The sequence below is a fragment of the Miniopterus natalensis genome, chromosome 6, assembly GCF_054644295.1.
Source record: "Miniopterus natalensis isolate mMinNat1 chromosome 6, mMinNat1.hap1, whole genome shotgun sequence".
NCBI lineage: Eukaryota > Metazoa > Chordata > Mammalia > Chiroptera > Miniopteridae > Miniopterus > Miniopterus natalensis.
In genome coordinates this window covers 36,629,249-36,649,412 of record NC_142086.1, presented here as the reverse complement: position 1 = coordinate 36,649,412, position 20,164 = coordinate 36,629,249, and the positions used below count along the sequence as shown (strand labels likewise).

The following is a 20,164-nucleotide window of genomic DNA, read 5'->3' as shown; positions in this document are numbered from 1 at the left end:
TAGGAGGATCCATGTTTCTTCCAAGCATTTCTCACATTCCTCCAGTAGGGTAGCCAGGAAATGCTGCCACGATAGTGACAGGAGTCCAAGAGAGAGAAAGCAGAAATTTTCCCCAAGCCTCTGCTTGCACACAGTTTCAATAACAAAACAGACTGGGCCTCTTGGTGAGAGACACTGCAAAGCCTCACAGCGAAGGGCATAGGTTCAGGGATAGGCGAAGGAGAGAACCGTCCAGGCAGTCGAGCTTCCACAAGAACAGGCCGCCCTGCTTTTCTTCTCTCCAGGGAGCGTTCTTACTGTGTGAGGTTCTGATCACAGCTATAGAACGGTTGGTTCACAGGAAGGGCTTTTACCCTGCAATAATGTTTCTTTCCTATGGGAATGTGGAAAATCATCAAAGTTGCTCCAAGTTATACTTTTGCCACTAGAGGCATATTTAATAGCACAGAAAAATGGTAATTGATTGCTATCTAAACTTAGGATATCATAAATGAAGAAAAATTAGAATCAAAGCAGATAATATCAGGGCGCTCTTCATTCATGGAGCTAGATTTCTAAACCCATTAAAATGGATGTATGGGAAAAGCAGACAATTTCTATTATAGTGAGAGTATCTGGACAATTGCCTTAATCTTTCACTTAGGTGCAGTGTTATAAAGCCTTGGTTTATGAATTTACTTTATCCTGTCATTGGTTTTGATCTTGCCGTATATCCACAATGTAAGTATTTATATAGGCCAAATCACTGAATTAAAAAATAATGAATTTATGTTTTCATCTGCTTTGAAACAAGGAATGAGAGCTATAGCTTATTATTGCAATTGCATAAACCATAATCAAGCACAGTTAATTTGGTACCTAATTATGATGGTCTAGATATAACTACAGTTAATATATAAATAAATTTTCTTGAAGAGAGCTTCCAAACATGACTAAAGTTTATTTAAGTATGTAGGAAAATTATGTGATGTACATCCATAGCTAAGAATATTCTCCTACTCGCTAATAAAATTTTTATCTTTTTCACCCAAAATATTTTTCCTTCCATAGGTCTTTCTAGAGGCCTCATCAATTTAATTAATGGAGAAAGTCTGATGACTGCTATAATGTCTTTTAATGTGTATGCTAGTATTTTGAAATTTAACACAGACCTGAAAAGTATGAACCATTCCTTAGGTAAGGACCTATTTTTTTTCCTTAATTTCTTAAGAGAAACTTCTATTTTCTGAAAACTGAAATCAATTTTGTAATACCTCATCACAAGTTATACTTGTACAAGCATAATTGTGAGTATCAGTATAGTGATTTACCTTTTAAAAAGCACTACATGTGTTTACAAAACACATCCCTTATTGAACGGTAGTTGTAATTTTGTTGTGCTGTGAGTTGGGACTTTCATGAAGATGCTTATAAAAGCAGCATTCCTGCACAGGCCGAGGCTAAACCACTATACCTGACAGTAAGAATGAGGTGTTGATGTGTTGAAGATGAACTCCGAAGATAAGCCAGGTAGTGAGTGCATTCACCAGCGATGAGAAGAGGCAGCTTCCCTTCCCTTTCTCCTGGGACTGTGGCCCTGTGGGCAACAGAGAAGGCTGTGAGCTCAGGGAGGCAGTGTGAGCTACACGGTCATCTACAGGGCCTGAAAGCAGTGCCTGCAAGCAGAGAAGTTGCAAGGTGCCCGTGAGCTCCTTTACCACATTCGGAGAGCCCCGAACCATAAGTATTTTTTCTTTAATAATATGTGTGTGTGTGTGTGTGTGTGTGTATAAAATAAATGATGTATGTGTAATTATCACTCAGGACAAGAAATGCAGTGTTCCTGGTATATCCAAAAGTATCTTATGTGCTGCTCTCTGACCAAAACCCCACACCTTTCTCCTAGAATAGTGGTTCTTAGAGTGTAGCGTCTGGGTTGGGGGGAGGTAGTCCACAGGACCCTTTAAGGTTGTCAATAAAGTCAGATATTTTCATAATACCACTAAGAAGTTATTTACCTTATTTACTGTGTTGTCATTTGCACTGATTTTGGAAGAACAATGACTAGTCTTCTGGAGCAAATTGCTGATGTGCAGCTGTTCCACTCACTGGATGTCTTCCGTGTTCAAGGCCTTTGCAGCATTTTCGCATTCTACCTGCCTGGCCCCTGAAAAAGGAGTGTTTAGGAGGTGCTTCCAGACCAGGTTCTGGTATACCAAGGGGTCTGCATGATGCCAAACAATCAATCATGTTGAAGTGGGATCCTTCTACTACCTCCCTCCCCAACAACCAAACATAACCCAAATTACCTTTCCAACCACTCGGGACCATCAATCTCTTATTTCTTCTTCAAGGGAGCTGGTCCACATGGTGGACAATTATCCTACTTGGGCACAAGAAGCACTCACCTTTAGTTTTGCTCTGTATCCAATTAGTTTACCCAGGCTATGGCATCTTGGAACATCTGTGGCGAACCTAGAACCCCACAGGAAAGTACATTCTCTTAAAATGCTTCATGTATGTGATCTGCGGTGTATGAGAAAGCCAAACCACTACACACATAAACCTCTTCCAAAATTTGAGTAAAAAGGAATGTGACATGATGTAGTAATAATCAGGGACTTTCACCCTAAAACTTCCTGCTCATAAAGTCTTCCTGAAAATGACTCAAGGGATCAACAAAGAGATATGTTATCTATATTCAGAAGCATCTTAAAAACTCAAGGACCATCCTTGGGGGAAACTGAAAAATGCAAAGAAGTACAGTCTTGCATAATAGTCAGAAGGATCCTTGCCCAGCCTACAAACCTGGTCCAGTACTCTACCGGGCCTCATTTAAAATAGTGAATATTGCCCACAGAATTTCAGGGAACCATGTCAGAGATGACATCTACAGTCTAATCAAGAGAACTTTCTCGATATTATAGTCACTGGAAAGAGGAGGGGGAAAAAAATAAAAATAAAAGAAAGGTACTGATGTAGAAGTTCATTCATTCATTCATTAATCCAACAATTATTTCTTGATATGTACAATGTTATAGTTCTTATTCTAGGCCCCGGTGATTCAGCCAGGACCCTAGTAATCCTTGCTTTCATACAGCTTGCCTCATACTTTTGATAATAATAAATGAAACCCAATTATGCATTTGTTTACATTTCAGAGAAGTAAAAATTGTAAGCAATCACCCTACTAAAATATAATAGAAACGATTACAATTCACTAAAGCTCTGCTGTAGTGAATAGTGAACTTATTTTCTTAGCCTTTAGGGCTTTCTGAATTTTTAACAGTTTTGAAAGAAAAATTCCCATTAAGGAAGAAACTTAGTAAGCTTAACCGATATTTCATTTATATTTCATTGTTATCTATTGACACAATTGTGACATAATTTTCACCGTAATTATTTTTATAACTTATTTGAACAGTTGCTTTGCCTTTAAAGTTAGCACATGTTTCATAAGAGGGAAATATTAGGAAAAGTTATTGCTCTCAGAGTTCTTACCTGTTCCAACTTGAGTATGAAAAGTTTATGAACACTGTAAGAAATAATAAATTTGCTCTGAGGATTTTCCTGCCTAATAAATCTATTCAGCAAGCATTTTACTGATTAAAAGCTATTTTCCTTTCTTAAAAGTGAAAGCAATTTTCACACTGGCTCTTTTAAGTCCAGTTCCCTGCATCCTTGTGAAACCAGAGTCGGCCTCCTTTCTTTCAGTTACTGGATTCCCAAAATTATCAACATGGCTAAATCCATGCTGGATCAGATGTGACGTAGAGGGCCATTCATGAAACTCTCCTCCCATGTTCACACTGTCCCTACAGATGTTAAATCTTTGGCACCTGTAGAAACCAGGGCTCCCTTTCAGCCATGGGAATGATGTTAGGTAAGAAGGAATCTAAATCTCATTGGTACTCTTCATAGCGTCCCCCTGCCCAGTGGACATTTATACACAAGGATTCATAAAAAATTCTTTCTCCCTCATTTTGCCAGCTCAGCACAGTTCTAGGACTTACCGGCAAATTTAGCCTTGTTTTTGTTGTGTTCGCTGTTGCTGTTTTCTGCTGGCCATTCTTTGTTGTGGTTTTGTTCTTGCTCTCCTCCTGTGGGAGCTGGCTTTTCTGACCCCAGGACCCACTCTCATCTGTGATTCAAATTCTGCTCCTCTGTGATTCAAATGCAACCTGTAAAGGTGGGGAGGACTTTCTCACCCACTGGCATGCCTGATTCCAGCAAAGGAATATATTGGAGACTTAGGCTTCCTATTTTTCAGGAAGGGGCATTGTAATGACTATAGAAAGCAATTTGGCAAAATATAACAATATCAAAGATGTAACTGTCCTTTAGTGCATAATTCTACTTCTAGGGCCTAAGGGAAGTGATCAGAGAAGTACAAAAAAATTATGTACAGAAGTATACACTGCAGCATTATTTATCAGGGGAAAATCTGGAAAACATGAACTGTGGAGCAGTAAGGAACCAGTTGGTTTGCAGGTCAGGGCAATACAGGAGACTCACTCTGTGCTGTCTCTGTGTCTTATGTTAGATCTAGAATATAGTACATGGGTTTAGAGATTTTCTACCTCTTGTCCATTACCATATCTCCAAAATTTATACTGTTTGGTACTGAATAAATGTATATATTCCTTAATGGGGACTGAAAGAAGCTCTTAACTAAACTGACTGACTTTTATAAACTTAAGTGTGGCTTTCAGAATATGAGAAGAAATTTTCAATTTAGGAATGTTAAAATACCCTACATCTACCTTAAAGGGTATGAATGAGCGGTTTTTAAAGATAATGACAAAAAGGAAAGTTGACTTATAGCATCAGTTAAAATTAAGTAAGTTTTATTCACTATTTTTTTCTCCCCTTTCTTGCAGCATATAGCATCATGGAGCCAATATTGTCATACTATCTAACAAGTTTCTTGTTAGGAATTCTATGTGCAAAACTGATTCAGTTGTGGATGTCTACTGTTTTTGGTGATGATGTCAATCATATAAGTCTCAGCGTTTCAGTTGTGTACCTCATCTATTTTATTTGTAAGTGAGGGGCCTATCCCTAAAATTAAATCATATAGAAAAATTAAAAATAAAGATATCAAAGATAAAAATCCACAATCAACATACCAGGCAAAAGTTAGTTTAAAACAACTTAACTGATCTAGAAGGAATCTTTTTGTTAAAACATTCTATCAAAAGAGATAAAAATATTAGTATCTACACAACAGAAAACAGTATGACAAAATATATAAAGGAAATACCATTACTAAACAGGAGAATTTGACAAAGCTCATAGTTACATTGAGATATTCTAGTATGACTTTCCCAGCTACTGTAATTTCATAACCAATTAAGAAAGAAATTAGTATGCTATAAAAAGATTTAAATAAAAACTTAAATATGTGGTTTGTAAGATATGTAAAGAGTTTTCCTTTCCAAAACATAATGCATATCCTTTACATATACCTGTAGACCATTTGCAGAAATAAAACTAAACTACAAGAACATTTCAATAAAATTCTAAAACCACAATGCAATTAAATACTAACCACAAAAGGAGGGTCTTAAAAAATATCATTCTAACTGCCTAACATTAAATATACTTTTCTTGGTAACTCTAAGATCAAAAAGAAAATAAAAATAGAAATTATGGATCAAATAAGGCTACATATTATAAAACAAATTATTGTTAATCCACTTACCACCACTTTCTTCTCATGGAAGTGTGGCGGGTATTGGTAATTAGCCATATCACTATTTCCTGATATAGCCTCAGAATCACGTTCAGCCTGGCTCTTCAGATAGCTCTACAAATGATTTGAAGTTGGCATATGTGATAATACCTAGTTAACAACTTAAACTATGTATTTCCATTACATTTAAGAATAAGACAATGTTGCCCATTCTCATGCCCAAGATTAAAAGTTGTTCTGGAAGCTCTAGGTAGTACAATAAGAAAAAAGAAGGAAGTTTATACATCTTTTGAAAGAGAAACGATTATATTAGTAGCAACATTTTTGATTACATAGAAATCTCAAGGGAATTAATAAACTAAGCTAGTAATACTTTTTAATAGCTTGATATAAAGTTAATATAAAAAAATCAGTAGTGTCCTTATAAGTCAGCAGTAACTAGTTAGGAAATATAATGAAAATTTGATTCTGTTTACATTGGCAAAACTTATAAAATATCAAGGAATAAACTTATCCAGAAGTTTGGGCCTAAACAGAAAACTGTTTACTAAAAGTTTACTAAGAAGTATAAAATCTGAATAAAATGAGACAGAAAAAACTCCTCTTTTAGAAGTACTAACATAACAGGATTTGTTATTTTCATATCTGAGGAAAGAAAGGCAGAATGTAGGATTTTGAGGTTTCCGAATTAGTGAATTAAAGCCAATTACAATCTACTGATGTTACAGGATCGAGTTAATGAATTAATGGACAGTGAGAAAATGACCAGTCAATACAAGTACTTTGTCATGTACTACTTAAATTGTGTACACCTAAATTCCTGCAAAAATATATTCCAGCAAATATAATTTCCTCTAACATCATTTAGTAAACAAGCATAACCTCAATAATAAGGGCTGTACCCAAGGAAATAATAAACATTGAGTCAAAATATCTCTCAATAAACATTTTAGAAAGAAGACTTCTAGGACAAAAATTTATGAAAACAAGATACAGGGTGAATATAAATCTAATGTAAAAGGACTTTCACTCTGTCCTGGCTTAATGCTTATATTTTTAGTATCTTCATAGTAGCCATCATAAATAGTTCCCAAATTTTACCATTACCAAATAAGTTACAATGACTAGTCCAAGACCAGAGTGCCTTAACACCTTATGTCCACACCTTCCTCTTCTTTCAGGATTCAAAACTAACTAAGGTGTTAGTTTCTGGCTTAGGTACCATTTCTAGCCAGAACTAAAATAAAGAATATAAAACTTGCCCTCAGTGAAAGCTGCGGGGAATGGTCGACTTCCAAGGCGGGTTGGAAAACCAAAGCATTTCCTTCTGGGTTTACCGCCTTCGGAAACCGAAATGTTCGTCAACAAAGACATTCGAAAACCGAGGTACTACTGCATTTTCATCCCTGGTAAAATTAATACTTTATATTTATTTCTTTTTAAAAATAGGTGAGCTACTTGAAATCTCTGGATTCCTTACGCTGGCCTTTATGGGACTTCTTTTAAATTCTACAAGTTTTAAGCCAGGAGTTGAAGTACTTCTTGTCGAGTGAGTGACTAGCATATTTTCACTCTGTTCCATACAGTAGAAGCCCTACTATTGTAATAGCAACCACATGTACATGATCAAAGCGAGATGCTGATCGGAACTACCCAACTAAAAGCACTTCCTAAAAACTCTTTTGCCTGCTCCTACTACTCCCCTAACTTTAGGCAAACTTTGCAAGCTCATGTTGAGTTCATGCTGGCCCCCATTCCCCCCCAAATTCCCTCCCCATATGCTCAGTAATGTCCAGTCTAATCCACTAGACAGGCCAGGATTAAAGTAAGGCAAGTGAGGCACGAGACACTCACTTCAGGCAATTTTAGAGGGTGCCAAAAAACTCAATAATCAAGATAAATAATGTTTTAGCACAATATTTTCGGGCAAACTAATGCAAAATAATCCATGGTGAAAAGATTAAAATTTTAAATAAAGATAAAATCAATATTACTGATAGTTCCTTTTGCCTCAAGCTCCAATAGGGCTCAGCATGGCACTGATACTAGAGTGGAAGACCAACATCTTAAAGACCATAAAGAGATGCCGCACCAGGGCTGTGGAGAAAAGGGGACCCTGCTACACTGCTGGTGGGAATGCAGACTGGTGCAGCCACTGTGGAAAGCAGTATGGAGGTTCCTCAAAAAGTTAAATATGGAACTGCCACTAGATCCAGTGATCCCACTCCTAGGAATATATCCTAAGAATCCTGAAACACTAATCAGAAAGAACTTATGTACCTCTATGTTCATAGCAGCACAATTTACTATAGCTAAGATCTGGAAACAGCCCAAGTGCCCATCAGTAGATGAGTGGATAAAAAAGCCGTGGCACATTTACACCATGGAATACTACGCAGCTATAAAAAAGAAGGATCTCTTACCCTTTGGGACAGCATGGAGGGACCTGGAGAGTGTTATCCTAAGTGAAATAAGCCAGGCAGAGAAAGACAAGTACCACATGATCTCACACATATGTGGAATATAATGAACAAAAATAAACTGATGAACAAAATAGATCCAGAGACATGAAAGCATGGAACAGACTGAGGGATCTCAGAGGGAAGGTGGGGAGAGATTAATCAAAGAACTTATATGCATAAATGCATGGCCCATGGGCACAGGCAATAGTGTGGGAAAGGCCTGGGGGTGGGGCAGATGCAGGATGGAGGGGATCAATGGAGGGGAAAAAAGGGGACATCTGTAATATTTTTAACAATGAAGATAAAAACAAAACAAGAGGCGAGTTTGGAGGCAGCAACGAGAAGTGACTAAGCAGGGAAGCTGCCTTGGGAACTGGGAATGAGGAACATCAGCAACTCCAGGCGCTGGGTTCACGCACTCGAACTTCACAGGCTGTTGAGACACAAGTTCCACCAACAGAATAAGCCACCGAGTAACAGCCCTTAGAAGATGGAAATCACTCCTTTGATTTACTGATGAACTGCCAGCTCTGTAAAATAGGAATGAAGATGACTGTATGGAATAAGGCAAACATTGTGCTAAACCTGTGCTTTGGTGCATGTCCTTAAGTTAATAAAATAACAATGAAATAGTGAAAGAAAAAAAGAGAGAGAGAGATGCCACACAAAGCAAATTAAAAGGTCAAGCTAGGGCATTCGAAGAGATTTAGCAGTGTTTTAAAAGAAATTATGGCCAAACTAAATGTAAGTCTTGTTATAAAAGAAGAAAGTATGGCCAACCTAAAAGCAAGACTGACCTTTAGTAGAAATGTACCAATGTGCTCAAAGGCACCTGGCAGGGATGTATGGAATCTGTCAGCCTAAAATAAGGGCGCTTTCTGTGAGGCTCCAACACAGAGGGTGGGAACTTGACCCACACAACACAATGGCGACCTATGTGTTAATGACCGGCTATTTCAAGCCAGAACTCGCCCGGGCAGCCAGCTACTTTGGTCAGCAAGGTGTTTAAAGTTACTTAAATTAATGTAGGTGCAGACACGAGTTATCTCTTGACTGGTTATCTCAGCAACGTTTAGACATGGAAACATGCGTTTACTGGTGACCGGCCAGCAAGGTGTTATAACAGAAGTCCTGAAAACAATCAATGATTTTTGGAGTTTGAAGGAATGTTATAGAAGATAGAATAAATTCAGAAGTCAGAAGCTTAAAAGTATAGGATCCTATAGGATTTTGGAGCACTTCACTAAAATTTCATGTCAATTACAATGAAAGCTAGTTGTACTAGCAACTAGGCAGAATTAACTGGGCCACAACTGTAAGGATAATTTAAAATGTTACACTAATATTCAGCTATATCTATGGGAAGTGATTCTGAGGGCTCCCTTCACCTTCTTGCTCTAACAGAAAGAAAGCTGGATCTCCCCTGAAGACATTAGTTCCCTTACATTCCCTAGAAGTCATGGTATTTTTCTCACCTGCTTCCTTGGTGCTATTGAGCCTAGAGTTGAAGTAGGCTCTGTACCTGAGTTGTTTCTATCTCATTGTTTCTCCTCCCTCAGTACAACCTAATTTTGAAGCTTATGACATCAGATTGTACCATCTGCCACCTTCTCGGTTGTAGTTAGCCCTAGAGCCCTGAGAACATTTTCACCCCTCTCCCCTCACTGTGACTTCTCGCCAACATTACTCTATCACCGTTCTTGGTGCTGTCGGTCAATATCCACACAGCTGGTGCTTCTGCTCCCTCACCTTTCAGTTCCCGCACCTCCTCTCCTTCTGTGAGCCTGTCCACTACCCTGCTTCAGCTCCCCACTTATATGGTCATACAAATAACCACTTCATAATCTCAATTTTGAGAATCTTAGTATCTAAAATATGATATGTACTAGCTTCTACTCTCCCAAATAGTTGAAACCTAAGATAATGATAAATCTTACTACATACTCCAACAATCTGTAACAGGTCCACACTACTCTTGAGGAGCAGAAGTGCCCCATCTCCCATTTTTTCAGCTTTCACCCTTCAGGACCTCAAGTCTGACAATTTTGCAAACATGGTGATACTATAATGCTCTGATCCTATGATCTTTAACTGATCCTTACCCACCTCACTTCCTCCTTTCTCAGATCATTTCTTTTGTTTAAAGTCATCTAAGTTCTCATATCATTTGACTACAAGTCAAAGTTGTTTTAATGGCAAACAGAGTCCTATGATATGTCCCCCCATTATCTCTGTGATTCTTTTCTACCACTCCCACACTCACCCACTCTGTTCTAACCACACTGACCACTTTCCTGTTTCTCAAACATACCAAGCATGTTCCTATTTGGGCTTGCGTCCTTGTGTGTCTGCTCTTGAAATGCCCTTCCTCTACATATTGGCATATTTCCCTATATGTGGGCAGAAGTAGCTGCCTCATTTCTTTCATGCTTCTATTCATACATCACCTTGTTAGAATGAAATTCTCCAAGTAGGAACTACTTTTTTCCATCCTGTATAATCTTTTATTCCAAGCAGATTGACATGCCTAAAATGTCCAGTCCACAAGTTCTTATCATTCATCTAGGCTAGTGGCTGTGCAACATCGGGCAATAAAAATAACACCGGTGCCTGGATCAATAGTCAAAATCTATGAGGGTGAGAGCATAGCACTTCTGATTTTTAAAAACTCTCCCCAGATAAAACTTACATACAGACAAAGTTGTGATTCTTTGCTACAATAAAAGATCTAGCTTTATTAGTATAACTCAAGATCACCAAATGAAAGAAAAGGACTTTTAAAAAATATTTAGAAGCTCTTTTTTGGGTGTGCTTGACTTATTGCACGCACACGCGCGCACACACACACACACATGCACACATCTATTAGATGGGTTTGGACCGTGGTTGCTTGGTTCACACCACTATGAATTTGATGGAGACTGATTCCTTAAAAAATCTGGTTTCCTCCTCACCGGGTTTATCTCATTAATTTCTACCACAAATGAAAGGTCTTGACAACTTCTCAATATTTATGGCTTCATTGGTTTGATTACATCTTATGCTAATTAACAAGACTTTTAGTATTTGATGTCTTTTTTCCATAATATTAAGGTTAATTTTTAAATTATATGATCATTAAATGAGTAGTAAAGTATGACAGTGATTGCCGGGCCGGGCATAGCTCAGTGGTTGAGCATAGATCTAGGATCCAGGAGACCGCAGTTCGATTCCCGGTCAGGGCACATGCCCAGGTTGTGGGCTCAGTCCCCAGCAGGGGCCATGCAGGAGGCAACCGGTCAATGACAATTCTCTCATCCTTGATGTTTCTATCTCTTCCTCTCCCTCTCTCTTCCTCTTTCTGAAATGAATAAAGATATATTAAAAATAAAAATTTTTAAAAAAGTATGATAGTGATTCACATTCACCACTCCCTTGACTGAATTACCCCATTCAATGTTTACAAGTGATTTCCTTAATTGTATGGGTAGGTAGATCTAATGCTTTGAGAAATTTTTTGGGGGGTGCATATGTTTATGGTGCAAAATTGGATTTTCTTTTGATAGGGAAGTCCAAAAAAGAATTAAAAAACAGAAACATTACACCATTGTCATAAAATATATCTTAGTGTGTTTCCCTCCAAATTAATGTTGGATGCAATATTTAAATCCAGAAGATAACAGAATTTAAGGTATGGCCAACACATGTACAAGAAAGGGATGATAGCTCTCAACATAAAATAATAAGCCTAAATTTAGTCATAGAAAAAATATTTTTAATCATTTGCCTTAATATTTCCTAAGCTAGAAGGTTTTATATTAGATTTTTCTCTAATAATGCCTAGGTATTTTTACCTCTTAGATATAGTTCAGACACAGAGATTTCTTACTAATGCAACAGAGAAAGGTTTATTTTTAGCATTAAATTTGTTTTTAAGCAAAAGCAGTATTCCTGGCGAAGAGACAAAAATGATCTTTAAAGGGCTTTAGGAACAGAGCCTGAAAACATATGGGTAAAACCAAGCCAACTTCCTCTCATAAAACTGCATTCTTGTACCTTTTTAATCTTTTCAATTAATTTTGTTATAATAGTTGACACTAAAGACATGAAATATACAGAAAGGCAACAAGAAGTCATTTTCAGAGAGCCTCCCACGGTCCAAGCAGCCGTGCTGGGTTTCAGAGTGCTTTCTGTTTTGCATGCAGCTGATGAGGGCACAGTTTGGGCAATGACAGTTTTCCTGGGCTCTGGAGCACTTGAATAAACACATGCTCACGAACCGCAAAAGGAGAATCTAGGAACGGCATTTGTGGGAATAAAAGATTCATTCACATCTCAGTGCTGCTTGGATTTTAGGCAAAGGCTTCATTCTCTCCCCATGTAAATCAGACCAGCAGTTCAGTGTTCCCTTTCGGGATCAATAGTTTAGTTCTTCCTATTGACACAAGGACTTCACAGTCAGTATTTTTAGCTGTGTGAATCGTGATGTCTGAAGGAGCTCCGTCAAAGTGGGGTGACTATAACCTAAACAAGTCTTTCAAAGTCAATCCCAAAAGATAGATGCTAATTTACATGAAAAAATGTAAACTGGTTAAAATTGCTTTAGAATTGTTTATTTACTTGCCTTAGTGCACCTTTAAATTATAAGCCCAGTGAGTGTTGGTAAATACTTTATCGATCTTTACTTTCTTGATAATGCCCAACACAATACCTCACTCGTAGATGAGCCTTGCAATAAATATGTTAATTAACTGTAATTAACTATATTTAATTTCTTTCTGAAAATGCAGATTCTGGAATTGTCTAGCATTTATTTCTTTTCTTATGGTGTTTACTTTCATTGGACTTCTAATTCCTGCACATACGTATTTATATATATCATTTTCTGATATATACTATTCATTAAATATCTACTTCACACTTACTGTTTTAAGGTAAGAACATCATTTAACGTTTTCTATTAATAAGACACTGAATAAGCCTGAAGATATTCTTTTAAATAATAAAAATGTTTCATCCCTTAGAATGAAAATTTGATTCTTAAACTTTCCAAGGAATTATCAGTAAATTAGTGCTTAGGTGTTTTGTTTGTTTGTTTTCAATTTTTAACTGCATTTCAAAGCAATGTTAGACCTCTGTAACATTTTCGAAGATAAGAAAAAATTTTTTTTTATAATCTTACAACCTAGAGGCAACCACTATTAACATTTGGTTCATTTCATCCAGTGGATTTTCTTTTTCTGAGGGCTCATGAAGTTAAATGCCCATCAAAAATTTTTTTTTAATTTTCTTACTTTGTTTAATATTGCGTAAGAAATAATTTCTTACTAATCATAGTTGGAAATAGGTTTTTAAAATCATAAGGAAGCCCTCTTTGTAAATGTCCTTTTACAAGGGACAAATAATTTTTGTAGTCCCTTTCCAGTGCGAGGAGGCAGAAGAGAGCCTGCCTGTGTAGGTGGAAAAGAGACGGCAGAGGGAGGAAAACAATGCGGTCCCCGGAGTCTCAGAGCTCTTGCACCCCCATCACCCAAACTGCTAGCATTCTACTTGCGTCGGGGAAAATCAGTTGGGAGTCTACATCAAGTTGGCTAGTGCCAAGTAAATGAAAATCAGTCCCAAATGATCAGATACAATTAGTATGAAATACAGGAATGATATGTAACTGGAAGAAATAGAAACAGTTGACCGATATTATGCAGATTCAGCGAGATATAAGCCTACACAGAAAGAGAGAGAACTCTTCCTTCTTTCTTATGCTTTCATTTGCTCTTTTTTCTCTTTGGGGCCCTAGGACAGAGAACATACATCTACAAAATATCTCTAACTTTCCTTTTCTGCCTGAAAAAAGCACCACTCAAAGGTGATGGGGAATTCTCCTCCTATTCCCCCAACAGGGCAAAACAGAAGCTGAATGCCGTCCTCCTGGCATGCCTCTCTGGGCAGTGCCCGTCTGCCTGCCTTTGATGCTATGCCAGCAGCCCGGGAAAGAGCCACGGGGGACGGATGGGAAGGAAGAGAGTAGGATGGAATGGAAAGAAGTTTCTATGATGAGAATAACTTTTCAAAATTTGTTTTGTCTTTCAGACTTCTGGTCTTTCTATTATTGAGCCCTCTTTTGTCTCGACTTGGTGATGGGTTCAGCTGGCGCTGGGCATTCATAATGGTCTCGAGTGAAATGAGAGGGGTGCCTAATGTAAGCATGGCCCTTCTGCTCGCCTACTCTGACCTTTCTGTTGGAACTGAGAGGGAAAAATCGCAAGTAAAGAAATGTATTTTTTATTTGTTTACTTAATCAAAACTGTTGCTGTGTACTAAAATATGCGTTTGTAGTGGGGTAGCTCAACCCCACTTGGCCTGTGGGAGTGATTTAACTATGATGGCAAGATGGGACAGAGCAAGAACAACTGGCAACTTTCCTCTTCCCTACTCTAGCTTAGGGATCCTTAAATCCCTTCCTCACACTCCTAAAGATAGTTTATTATGAAGATTGAAGGAATTAAAACGTATAAATCATTTAAAATAGTATCTGGTAAAGAGCATGCACTCAGTAAATGTTTTTTTTACTTCTAATACCCACTCAAGAAAAACAGAAACCTAGTTATGATTGGCTCTATTGCCTTCTGCAACTTTATGAGTCTACATTTAGTGATGCTAGGAACCAAAACATTTTTTTTTTCATCTTCACCAGAGGACATTTTTTTCCATTGTTTTTCAGAGTGGAAAGGAGAGAGAGAGAAACATCGATGTGAGACACATCGATTGGTTACCTCCTGCACAGGCCCGCACCAGGGCCAGTCATCGAGCCTGCAGCTGAGGTAGGCACCTTGACTGGAATTGAACCTGAGACCCTTCAGTCTGCAGGCCGATGCTCTAACCACTGAGCAAAACCCCCTTGGGTGGAACCAAAACATTGCATTGTCAAGTGAAGTTATGTCCCAGATAGAACCCCCAAACTTTCCCCAACAGAACAAAATGGGCATGACTCTCCTTCTACCTCATCTCAAGGTAAGATCTCTATAAGAAATTTTTTATTCAGACATCACAATGCATCTATTACTTCCACTGTGGTTTTTGACATAAATTCCAAGTTTAAAGGGAATAAAGGCAAGGAAATTATTTTGTGTCTAATTAAATAATAGTCCAAACATTAAAAAACTAAATATTCAAACACTGCTTTTAAAACCAAAATTATCTAATATTATATGGCCTTTCTTTTTAACATATCTCAACCTGCCTGAGTAATCAAGATTAGGTCAGTAGCGTGGAGGGGGGAAGGGGGATATCTGTAATATTTTCAACAATAAATATAAATTTAAAAAAAGGTTAGTGTCATTACCATATATTCTGACCAGTATAATGGTGTACACTGCACACAAATCTATGTTCTGACATTTTTAATTGGCTGCTATTTGCTGTGTGGCCATCAGCCAGTTATTTAACCCTCACTCCCATCCCATATGTTAGTTTCTTCATTCTAAAATAGACTTAATAATAATACCAATGGTTTGCTAGTGATTGTTCAGCAAGTGACATTCTCAGGGGAGGAGGGCTCTAATGTGTAGAAATTGCCAGTTTCTGTGGTGTGATCATTCTCACCAACAGCATATCAATCAGCTCATAAACTTCCTGAAAATGTAATGATCAGCTCTCATGAACTGGTAAGAGTCAGCTCTAGCACACCACTGTCTCAAACGGTTATTATGAGAAACTGAAAATACACATTAAATGCATAATATATTGTTTGACATATAGTAAATGTACAATAAATATGAGCTTTGATGATGATGATGACGACGATGCCATGTTGACCTTCTTTAAAATAAAACCTTAGTAAATAAAATCATTTAATGAAATGTCCTCACTAGTAGTAACTGGGTGAGAAGAAAGTAACACTCCTTCTTTACTTTAATTTGGCTGAACCCTACAGCTAACTTATTAATACTCGTGAAGAGGCACTACAGTAAAAAGTTAAAAATATTAACTTAATCCTGTCTCTGCTACTCACTAGTTATATGATCTTGGGTAAGCTACAGTGCCTCAGTTTCCCATCTGTATAATTGGACCATATTGGTGTTTAGTTCATAGAATTGTGAGGATTAAATAAGCCTGATATATTGTTTGATAGGCTTGCTCTGTAAATGTTAGCTCTTACTACTATTAAACTATACTTAACTAACTCAGTGGCCCTCAACCTTGAAAGCACTTTAGAATGCTTCAGGAACTTTTAAAAAAATACAAATGTCTGTGGAATTCCAGCCCTGGCCATGATGAATAGTGGATATCAGACTTACTTCCCACAGTTAATAACTATAGAATTGGTTAAAATATATAAAGCAACTGATTTTAGTTATTGGACAAGGACATTGCATGGTTAGATCCTTGAAAGAAAGATAGACACATTAGGTGAGTTCACATTCACTCTGGCTTTCTTCCAAATGTTGGCCCAAAGATGTGGAGGCCAAACAGAGAACAGTAGTCTCACTGAGCATAAAAAATAGAGTTAGGGCTGCTGAAGCAGCTTGAATTTGTGGGGCAGAAGGTCAAGGAGGGAAGAAGTATAAAGAGAAAGAGCTCCAGAAATCTGCACGGGGATTCCCTTGGGTCATTAGTCCAAAACTAACCCATGCAAGCAGAGAATTAGAAAAGGACTGGCAGAAAAGACCCACTAGGGAGCTTTGGACATTCTGGAGGCCACACAGAACTGACAGATGCTAGAGTTCCGACTAGGTACAGTATAAACGTCATGAACACCACACGTGTTGTCATGACCCCAGAAAGACCATGCCTCAGAAATGAGAATTACACCCTACAGTAAAGTTTACTCTACACTCAGTCGAAGAAAGACCAAAACCATGCCTCAGCAGGATAATGTGATCTGCCAGTACATTAACTGACTGACACAATAAAACTTAACACTCTTTAAGGGAAGACAGCAATCAAGACTCTCAAGAATGTAGACTCCATAATGTCCAACTTAAAATCAAATATTGCTATACATGTGAAGAAGCAGGAGAATGTGACTTATAATTTGAGAGAAAATTATTCAATTGAAACAGACCCAGAGATGTCACAGATGTTGCAACCAGCAGCACTATTAAGCATACATTCAAAAAGTTAAAGAGAGAAAAAAAAGATGGACATAAGAAATGAAGACATGGAATACTTCTGTGGAAAAAAAAAGAAATCAAAAGAACCAAAGAGAAATTCCATAATTGAAAAATATAATACCTGAAATGAAGAATTTCCTTTATGTGCTTAACAGTGGATTGAACTGCAGAAGGACAAAAATAAGCAATCTTAAATTAATATGTTCCAAACAAGACTAGGAAATTGTGTGAAGCAAAAACTAAGAACTAAAAGGAGAAATAGGCAAATTTTATCTGGAGACTTTAACACTCCTCCCTGTAATTTTTTTCAACAAATTATAAAACAGAAAATTATAGAGCAACAACCAGCAAGGATATGGAGGAAATGAACAAACACCATCAACCAATAGGATGTAGTTGGCATTTACAGAATAGTATCATTGATGTAGAAAAAGCATTTAACAAAATTCAATATCCATTTATAATAAAATCTCTCTCAAAATAGAAATAAAATGGAACTTCCTACTGTCCATAAAGAACAGCTACAAAAAATCTATAGATATTATTATAATTAATAATAAAAGACTGCTTTCTTCCTAATATTGAGAACAGTGCAAGAATGTCTACTCTTACTGCTCTTATTGAATATCATGATGGAAGTTGTAGCCTGCACCATAAGACAAGCAAAGAAAATATGCATTGAATATTGAAAAGAAATTTAAACTATCTCTATTTGCAGATGGTATGATTATCTATATAGAAAATCCCAAGGATTTAAAAAAACCAGAAGAACTAATGAATGAGTTAATCAAGGTCTCAGAATATAAGTATAAAAAAATCAAATGCATTTCTATATACTAGCAATTGATTCAAGGAAACAAATTAAAGATAGAATCTCATGTATAATTGTTCAAGAAAATAAAAGGCAAGAGAATTAAAATAACAAAAACAATTTTGGAAAAGAAGAATAAAGTGGAAGGAGTCAGTATACCTAATTTTAAGACATTATTACATTTATAGTAATGGAGACTATATTGGCAGATATACATGCATATGGTTTTTTGAATGTTAAACCAATATTTTTGGACACATTTTGGATAAAAACCTAATTGCATATAAAATTGCATCTAAAACCATATATGCACCATTGGCAGAGAGAAAAACACATGGAACAGAATAAAGAACCTAGAAATACATTCAAACAAATATTCTCAACTGATTTTTGATAAAGGTACAAATGCTATTAGTAGAAAATGAATAGTCTTATTAACAAATGATGCTGAAGAATTTGACATTCATAGGCAAAAAAATTAGCATTGACCTAAGTCTCACATCTTTCCCAAAAATTAATTCAAAATGGATTATGGAATTAAATATAAAATGTAAAACTGCTAATTTTTTTTTAAATCTTGGAATAAAATCTGTGAAATGTAGCATTGGGCAGAGTTCTTAGATTTAACACCAAGAGCACAATCCACAAAATAAATTATTCTTTATAAAAATAAAAACGTTTCACTCTATAGAAGAGCCTGGTAAGAAGATTAAAGACAAATATGTGTACTACGAAGCACATTTAAAATGCTCAACAACATTACATTACTCCAGGAAAATACAAATTGAAACTATAATAAGAAACCTAATATTCGATTTATATGAAGGTTTTTAAATTGGCAGTTTTTATCTATAGACAGAAATTAGAACAGTAGTCGCCTCTCATGGGGTAGGGATTGATTGGGAAGGGTCACTGGCGTGGTTTCATGCTCTGTCCCTTCTATCTGTGACCAAAGAACAGAGAACTGGCTAGGGGTTTAACAAAAATTCTGGAAGTCAGAATTCCATAAATCAACAGAAGTGTATAGTCTCAGATTGAAAAGTGTTGCTCCACTCGTCTGTGGAGACCAACTTGGGATATAAGAGACAGAAAACAAATGGCACCAAAAACATTAATTGCTCTTCCTTGATGATAATGAAGGGATGACAGAGACACAAAGTAGGAGGTGGAGCAAACATATCACTGCCTAGTACAGCCTAGCTTAATTTACATTAGTAAATATAAAAGATATTATATGAAATTGTCATCAGTAATTTGTGTTTTTTTCAATTCTAGGTATTATTTCATGCAGTGTCAGTATGCCTCATTACCCTGGTTGTCAATAGAGTTGTTTTGCCGATGGTAGTTAGTAAACTAGGTAAGCCTACCAATTACTATTCTGAGTGAAGAGAGAAGTATTTTAAATATGCTAAAGAATTGGTAAAAATGAAGGAAGAAGCTATATAAGCAAATCGACAATGTCTAATTGAAGAGGAAATTGGATCTCTATGTAAAGTCATATGAAAGGCTTAGGCCAATAAGCTTGTTTATTTAAAAAAACAAAAAAACTTATTTACATTAGTCCAGCTTAAGTAACATAATACAGTAAGTTTATTCAATTATTTGACAAATTTTATTAAGAGCCTCCTATATGTCAGGCACCATTTTAACTGACAGTGATACCTTATGAAAACCAATCAGATTTCTGAGTTGATAGAGCTTACATTGGAGATAAGTAGTCAGTAAAAAAGTCAAATAAGGTAATATCAGGGTTATGTGTGCATCAAAGTAAACAAATCACATATAAATAAATTATAAAACACAACAGGTGGTAGATTACTGAAGAAGCTATATGTGTAATTAGTATATGACTAAGGCCTTAAAAAGACCACCCTAGTTCTGTAGATAACTAATTTGGGGAGGTGAGTGATAAGGAGAGAAGCAGGAAAGGCAGTTTCAGGAGGATGTTTGCATAACGTAATGTGTCTATTTTAATCCCCTACTTTTTTAACAATTGAGAAAATGAGATTTAGAGAGTTCAAAGTCCTTGCCCAATGCCACACACGACTAGGTGACGGCAGTTAAGAACTAGGAACACATTGCCTTGATGCTTTTAATCCATTATATTCTTAGCTGCTCCATTACCCTT

The 20,164-nt window shown here is 36.7% G+C and overlaps 1 protein-coding gene across 1 annotated transcript in view; it reads left to right on the top strand.

Annotated features, from left to right (window-relative positions):
- The window catches only part of SLC9C1 (solute carrier family 9 member C1), a 68,187-nt gene that overhangs the window by 10,252 nt on the left and 37,771 nt on the right, over positions 1-20,164 (top strand). Inside the window, exons 5-9 of the mRNA XM_016200101.2 lie at positions 1,051-1,176; positions 4,860-5,021; positions 7,124-7,223; positions 14,203-14,377; positions 19,312-19,393. Of these exons, the coding sequence (XP_016055587.2) occupies positions 1,051-1,176; positions 4,860-5,021; positions 7,124-7,223; positions 14,203-14,377; positions 19,312-19,393 (645 nt within the window). The remainder of the gene's footprint in view (positions 1-1,050; positions 1,177-4,859; positions 5,022-7,123; positions 7,224-14,202; positions 14,378-19,311; positions 19,394-20,164) is intronic.